Source organism: Carassius auratus, chromosome 41 (genome assembly GCF_003368295.1).
Source record: "Carassius auratus strain Wakin chromosome 41, ASM336829v1, whole genome shotgun sequence".
NCBI lineage: Eukaryota > Metazoa > Chordata > Actinopteri > Cypriniformes > Cyprinidae > Carassius > Carassius auratus.
The window spans coordinates 9,674,014-9,681,689 of NC_039283.1; the positions used below are offsets into that span (position 1 = coordinate 9,674,014).

At 47.1% G+C, this 7,676-nt stretch overlaps 1 protein-coding gene across 1 annotated transcript; it reads left to right on the forward strand.

Annotated features, from left to right (window-relative positions):
- The first annotated feature begins 3,672 nt into the window (after window positions 1-3,672).
- Window positions 3,673-6,252, forward strand: LOC113059499 (uncharacterized). Its single transcript, XM_026228023.1, has 4 exons — window positions 3,673-4,473; window positions 5,070-5,208; window positions 5,311-5,984; window positions 6,073-6,252. The coding sequence occupies exons 1-4, from the start codon at window positions 3,673-3,675 to the stop codon at window positions 6,193-6,195; spliced, it is 1,737 nt and encodes a 578-aa protein (XP_026083808.1). The 3' UTR covers window positions 6,196-6,252.
- Window positions 6,253-7,676: the final 1,424 nt, after the last annotated feature.

Here is a 7,676-nt window from a genome sequence, read left to right on the forward strand (position 1 = left end):
AACTCCTAATTTGCTACTTATTAATAGTTAGTAAGGCAGTTGTTAAGTTTAGGTATTGGCTAGGACTAAGGGTGTAGAATACGTGCTTTATAAGTACTAATAAACAGTCAATATGTAAACAAGCATGCTAATAAGAATCTAGTTAATAGTGGGAATTGGTCCCTATAATAAAGTGTTAACTTATAATAATAAAGAATAATAAATGCACAGAGAATATTCACAAGTGTTCATGTGCATACACATGCATAACACACTCAAACTGCCATATGGACATTCTATATGCATTCCATCTTATGTACCAACTTGGAGTGTGGGCATCCACTGGCAAAAACATTAACTGGCCCACTGAATATTAATCAGTATTTACATAGTGTAACAATAATACATTCTGTTTTTCCACATTTCCCGCATTGTCACGTAAAATCACATTTACTGTCCTGCAACAGATCTATAACAAGGTGGTTATCCTAGCGTAGAATAATAAAATAATAATTACTAAATTAAATCAGCTAAATTTAACGAAAACAATACATTACAAATGATTGCATTAAAAAAAAAAAAAAACATAAAAAAACATTAAGTTCAAAACAGCACTATTTTGCCAATGTACATATGTACATATGTCAATAAAAAAACAAACAAAACAAAAAACAAAACAAAAATCAGATAGCTATTTGGCTTAAAAGCAGGAGTGTTTTTCAGTAAACAATACTCAGTGCTGGATGAAGTTGTTTTAGTTTACACAGTATTCAGTGGTTCAGTAAATCTGTATCAGTCAGGTCAAGGTACCTCGTTTAGTGGTCTTTTAGCACCCCCGTGTTCCTGTTTGGTATCACCTTGTGCATTTTTTTATTTATTTTATTGGTTAAAAATGATCTGAAATCAATATTTGAGCAAGTACATAACCAGCCAGTGTTCAAAACTGTTGCCTTAAAGCTAAGTAGTAACTGAAATGCTGTTAGTTAAAAAAAAGCAAGGGTTGATCTATGAATTTCCACCAGTGTGTCCTTGATCAAGATACTTAACCTCAGGTTACTCAAGGAGGACTGAGCCTGTTATACTGTAAGTGGACCAGAAATCCACTTCAACAATTACTACTTCATCTACGACACTTGAGCCTCAACCACTATGACTTTACTGCACCACCAAGCCGCCTGAGCACCATGCAATCCCTTACACTTCACTTACATTTACAGTTACAGTAGGTGCCACATACAGTCCTCTTTTGAGTGCTTAAATCCTTATTTGTACACACATAGTTTGGTTATTTGCTGAAGTGACAACCACATTCTACAACTCAATTCACTCCCGAAAAACAAGGCAGTGACAACCGCATAGCATTATATTCTTGCAGTGCACAGAACTGAACTCAAAAAATAGTATATTTTTGTCTGTCGGTAGTAGTACCATAAGTCTCACCTGAGGTCTAGTGCTTAAAGCAGCAGCTTAACAAGCATAAACAAGCTTGCATCTGTTGAAAACAGATTACTAACAATTGCAAGACAATAATACAGCCGTCAGTAGGCTCGGTCTCAGATGGCAAGCTCACAGACCACCCACAGTCCATGCACTGACCATCTGATTTACACTGCAAACAAAAATGCCAGTTTTTCAAGCTGTTGCAATGATCATTTGTGATAAAGAGCTACAATTAAACAAATAAAAAATGGTAACATTTAAATGAACTAGTTTTATTCAAGTATAACTAGTTTTATTCAAATAAAACTTGTAAAAAATGTATCAACTTAAATACATTCATATTTACCAGTGTGGGTTAAAATAGTTGTTTAATGGAACAATTCCAGGTTACAAAATTTACAGTCGAGTATATTCATTGGGTATGGCAGTTTGGCAGTTTAGTCCAAGTTTTGTAAGATATTAAAGGTTTTGTTTGTATGCAGATAGTAGAAAACAATGTATAGCCAAAAGCAGAATTGTAATTTTTTCTTCCTTTAGTTAGATCTCTGTGTGAAATAGTCTGTACCTAATTGCATTTGGACCGACAATAATTTGGATTTAATTAATTAATTCATTAATTCATATTAATCTGTAACAAGCAAATGTATTTTCCCCACTGGACTTTTTTTTTTTTTCAGAAAAGTCATAAATATGGAGCTAGTTTTGGGACTCAAACATCAGAATGTAGTAGTTTGCAAATCATATGCTGCTAAACATGTTTGCAGGTCATAACATGCACAGGTCATCCTTGCCCTAAGGTTATATCATAGTCAGCTGGATCCGGTCCATATCCAGACCAGATGTTGGACCTGCACCCTGAAACGACCACAGCCCTTAATGACCACGACAATTGAACATCACGACTTGACAGTCATTGGCACAGATTCTGAGCAAAAGCCATGAGAACAGACAAGTCCTCTGCATAGATCCCTATGGCCAGCAATGAACGTTACAACCCAGGAGCTGCTAGGACCACAATGCAGTTTTATCATGCTTACAGTAACTGTTACGCCTGGCTAAATGGCAGCCCTGCTGGACAGAATACAACTTCTCTTCCAACCAAATACCAGCATGACATATCTTGATCTTCAAGCAGGAGAAGCTGGATGAATTTTTTTCAGTCCAGAATCTGACTAGTGATGCAGCCTGAATTCATAACCACACCATTGTTGTTCATTTAACCAGAGGAGAGCTGAGCCAACTACACTTGGTTTCTCCCAAGGTTTTTTTTTTTTTTTTTTTTTTTTTTAGATAGATTTCAGGGCTGTTTTTATCATGCAATGCAAATGTGTTTTGTGTGATATATTGTTTTTATGTAAATGTATAGTATAATAAAGTGATAGATAATGACAGTTCTTGTCATGTTTGGTCAAGGCACTGCCCCATACTGATTGCAACAAAATGCACAAGCAGCTTACTGTTGCCATGGTTACCTCCTCAGAAAAATAAGACCTCTGTTCGTTAGCATCTAGGCTATTTGGCATCAGGTGAAATGATGAGCTCTGACCAACTTGTAATTTAACTTTTATGGTTACTAAAATGATTGGAATGTCATGTCCACTGTCTGATCACCCCGTTCTTGTGTGTGTGTGTGTGTGTTTCTGTATATGTCTGCATTTCGTGCGCACATGGTGTTTTGTTTTGGTTTTGATCGCTCGTCTTGCACCTATCTTTGGCGTTCCTCCCTCCCCCTCATTATCACAGTTTCCGTTTCTCATGGTTTGCCCTCGCTCACCTGAATTCAATGTCTGTTCATCTCTTGCTCTATTTATTCCCGTCTGTCGCGCCTATCGGTGCCAGATCGTTGTTCGGCAACAATCCCCGTGTATCCACTTTGTCTGATCCTGTCAAGCCGTGTTCTGTCGTGCCTCTGTTTGCTGCTATTGGTTTGTTTTGTTTTTCTTTTTCCCCCCTCCCTCATTTCCTAGACCGGGCACCGGCATTTCCCAGAAGAGTTTTTGCACGGTCGCTGGCTCGCTCGTGGCTTCCTCCCCTCTCCGCTATCATCGCGGCCGCGCCGTTGAGCGCCCCCTGCCGGGTGTTTTTGCAAGGACATTTGAAGTCTCTTTTTCTGTTGGACATTTTTCCTAATTTCCCGGCCTGTTTTTGTTCATTGGAGGAAGTTTTTTCTTTTGAAGTTTTTGAATAAATTGGTCCTGCACCGTAACCTGCATCTGTGTCCAGTTGTGTTCCTGACAGAACGATCTGGCCAAGATGGACACAGCAGGTACAGACTCTGTCAGAACCGCAGTCACCCAGCAGGGTGTTCTTTTGGGCCAACACGAAGCCAGACTCACGAATACCACAAGGGAGATGGAGTTCTTAGCCAACCAAGTGGCTGAGTTGACCAACCGGATCCAAGAGCTGCAACGAGAGGCTCCTCAGGGTGGTGCAGTTCACCATCTTTCTCACCATGAGCCTGAGCCCCGATGCAATAACCCACCACCCTATGATGGGGACCCCAATTCCTGCCGGGCCTTCTTGTCCCAGTGTTCTGTGGTGTTTGCCTTGCAGCCACGCACATACGCACTTGAGATGTCCAAAGTGGCTTTTGTTTTGACTCTTCTGACCGGCAAGGCCAGAGACTGGGGAACCTCCGTCTGGGAGACCAAAGCTCCCTGTTGTGCTTCTTTTAAAGATTTCCGCCAGGAGATGGAGAGACTGTTCGACCACTCTGCAAGAGGTCAGGAAGCGGCTGACCAGCTAGCACGGCTCCGTCAGGCGGGTCGCTCAGTGACGGACTATGCCATTCATTTTAAGACTCTTGCAGCGACCTGCGACTGGAATGAGGGGGCCTGTCGAGCTATGTTCCGTGCTGGGCTAGAGGATGACATCCAGGATGAGCTGGCCACTCAGGACCTGCCACGTGACTTTGACGATCTGGTTAACATGGCGTTGCGCATCGAGGGTCGCCTTCACCGCCGTCGTCAGCGCCTGGCAGTTCGTGCACCCTGGAGGACTGAGGAGTCGTCATCTGTCTCCCCCACAGAAACCACTGAGCCTGAGCCTATGCAGGTGGGGCGCCTTCGGCTCACTCCTCAACAAAAGCAGCAACGCCTCGCCCTAGGACTATGTCTGTATTGCGGCAAATCAGGTCACTTCGCAGTGGGCTGTCCACTAAAAGTCAAGGCTCACCAGTAAAGAGGGGGATCCTGGTGAGCGCTACCCCTTTATTACATCCCCCCTCCTCTCGCACTCTCCTTCCTGTCTCTATTCAGTTTGGTGGTGTCCTTAACTCCTGTACAGCACTGGTTGACTCGGGAGCTGAGGGCAACTTTATGGACCTCTCTCTAGCCACCCGTTGGGGAATTCCTTCCATTCCTCTTCCCAAACCTATTCCTGCCCGTTCATTGAATGGCACTTTAATAACCACTGTCTCATATGCCACTCCCCCTGTTAATCTTATAGTCTCGGGCAATCACCGGGAGGTGACCACGCTGTACCTTCTTGAATCCCCGAGTGCTCCCATAGTTCTGGGGCACCCGTGGTTGGTGCAACATGGCCCTCACGTGGATTGGTCCAACAACTCTGTCCTGTCTTGGAGTAAGTTTTGTCTTGCGTCTTGTCTGGGTGCTGCCTCTTTTCCTGTGTCTGTGTGTCCTGTCTTGCAGGTGGAGGCTGCTGATTTGAAGGGGTTCCCGGTGGAGTACCTGTGCCAGGTGTTTAGTAAGTCCCGGGCCACCTCCTTACCTCCACATCGCCCTTATGACTGTGCCATCGAGCTCCTCCCAGGCACTTCTCCGCCCAAGGGTCACTTGTTTTCCCTTTCAGGCCCTGAAAGAGAGGCCATGGACAAATATATTAATGAATCCCTCAAAGCCGGTCTCATCCGACCCTCTTCATCTCCTGCAGGTGCTGGGTTCTTCTTTGTCAAGAAGAAGGACGGCTCCTTGCGTCCTTGTATAGATTATCGAGGCCTGAATGACATCACTATTAAAAACAGGTACCCCTTGCCTCTAATGTCATCTGCCTTTGAGTTATTGCAGGGAGCCAAGGTCTTCACCAAGCTAGACCTTCGGAATGCCTATCACCTTATTCGCATACGTGAGGGGGATGAGTGGAAGACAGCTTTCAACACACCTACGGGACACTTTGAGTACCGGGTCCTACCATTCGGTCTGACCAATGCCCCAGCTGTCTTCCAGGCCCTGGTTAATGACGTGTTGAGAGACATGGTGAATCGCTTTGTCTTCGTGTATCTTGATGATATCTTGATATTCTCCCCATCTCTGCAGGTACACACTCAGCATGTTCGCCAGGTGTTACAACGGCTGCTGGAGAACCAGCTCTATGTTAAGGCGGAGAAGTGCGTCTTCCATGCCCAGTCGGTTCCGTTCCTGGGGTTCGTTGTTTCTGCGGGGGAGATCAAAGCCGACCCCTGTAAGGTAAGGGCCGTTGCCGAGTGGCCAGCTCCTGACTCTCGTAAAGCTCTGCAGCGGTTCCTGGGGTTTGCCAACTTCTATCGGCGGTTCATCCGGAACTTTGGTCAGATTGCTGCACCTTTAACGGCACTCACCTCTCCCAAGGTACCGTTCAAGTGGAATACTGGGGCACAGGAGGCCTTTGATAGATTAAAGTCCCGTTTTATCTCTGCTCCTGTCTTGTCTATTGCAGACCCTGAACGGCAATTCATTGTTGAGGTGGATGCCTCCGATGTCGGAGTGGGCGCGGTCCTATCTCAGCGGTCGCACGAGGATGGAAAGGTGCACCCCTGCGCCTTCTTCTCCCACCGCCTGAGTCCCCCAGAACGGAATTACGACATAGGTAATCGGGAGTTGTTGGCGGTCAGGCTGGCTTTGGGGGAGTGGCGTCACTGGTTGGAGGGCGCGGCTCAGCCCTTCCTGGTCTGGACGGATCACAAGAACCTCGAGTATGTCCATTCGGCCAGGAGGCTGACCTCTCGACAGGCTCGCTGGGCCCTCTTCTTTGGCCGGTTCAATTTCTCACTGTCTTACAGGCCCGGGTCAAAGAATGTTAAGCCCGATGCTCTTTCTCGTCTCTTCGAGGCTCCTGGGGGAGGGGAGTCAGCAGACACTATCTTGCCCAAAGGGGTGGTGGTGGCATCCCTCTCTTGGGACATCGAGAGACGAGTAGAGGAGGCCCTACTTAAGGGGCCTGTGCCGAAGGGGTGCCCAGCGGGTAATCTGTTTGTTCCCACCAAGTTGCGCTCTGAAGTCATCCAGTGGGGTCACTCATCCAGGCTAGTCTGTCATCCAGGAGTCCGGAGGTCGCTGGCTGCCATCCGTCAGCGATTCTGGTGGCCATCCATGGCCAAGGATGTCAGGCAGTTCGTGGCTGCCTGCTCGGTGTGCGCTCAGAACAAGACTTCCAACGCGCCTCCCGTTGGTCTGCTCCACCCATTGCCCATCCCTTCCCGCCCCTGGTCACATTTGGCCCTTGATTTTGTCACTGGCCTTCCGGAATCCAAGGGTAACACCGTCATTCTTACGGTGGTGGACCGTTTCTCTAAGGCGGCCCATTTCATTCCCCTTCCCAAGCTCCCCTCAGCCAAAGAGACTGCTCAGGTGATGGTTGATCATGTATTCCGGATTCATGGTCTTCCGGTCAACGTGGTCTCTGATAGGGGTCCCCAGTTTGTCTCTCGGTTTTGGAAGGAATTCTGTCGGCAGATCGGGGCCTCTACGAGTCTGTCTTCAGGATTCCATCCCCAGACCAACGGGCAGTCCGAGCGGGCAAACCAGGATTTGGAACGTTCTCTTCGCTGCCTGGCATCCCACAATCCCGGCTCCTGGTGTCAACAGCTGTCCTGGGTAGAATACGCCCATAACTCCCTTCCTGTTTCTGCCACAGGTATGTCCCCATTCCAGTGTTCTGTCGGTTATCAACCTCCCTTGTTTCCCACACAGGAACCCGAGGCTGCGGTCCCGTCTGCTTTGGCCTTTGTCCGACGGTGTCGCCGCACCTGGAAGAGGGCCAAGGCGGCCTTGGCCCAGGCTAATAGGCGGACTAAAGCAGCGGCCGACCGTCACCGAACTCCTGCTCCCCGCTATGTGTGTGGTCAAAGGGTATGGCTCTCTACCAAGGACCTGCCTCTCAGGGTAGCCTCACGCAAGTTGGCACCCAGGTTCATTGGCCCATACCGGATCACGAAGGTCCTGAGTCCGGCGGCGGTGCAGCTCAAGCTCCCTAACACGCTTGGTCGGGTGCACCCTGTTTTCAATGTTTCCAGGGTTAAACCTGTGTTCTATTCCCCTCTT

Excerpts from the sequence above, each read along its gene's own strand:
- LOC113059499 (XM_026228023.1), top strand. The coding sequence starts at position 3,673 with ATGGACACAGCAGGTACAGACTCTGTCAGAACCGCAGTCACCCAGCAG. Across the intron at positions 4,474-5,069 it reads CTGAGCCTGAGCCTATGCAG|GTGGAGGCTGCTGATTTGAA; the intron begins GTGGGGCGCCTT and ends CCTGTCTTGCAG. Across the intron at positions 5,985-6,072 it reads CGGCACTCACCTCTCCCAAG|ACCCTGAACGGCAATTCATT; the intron begins GTACCGTTCAAG and ends TGTCTATTGCAG.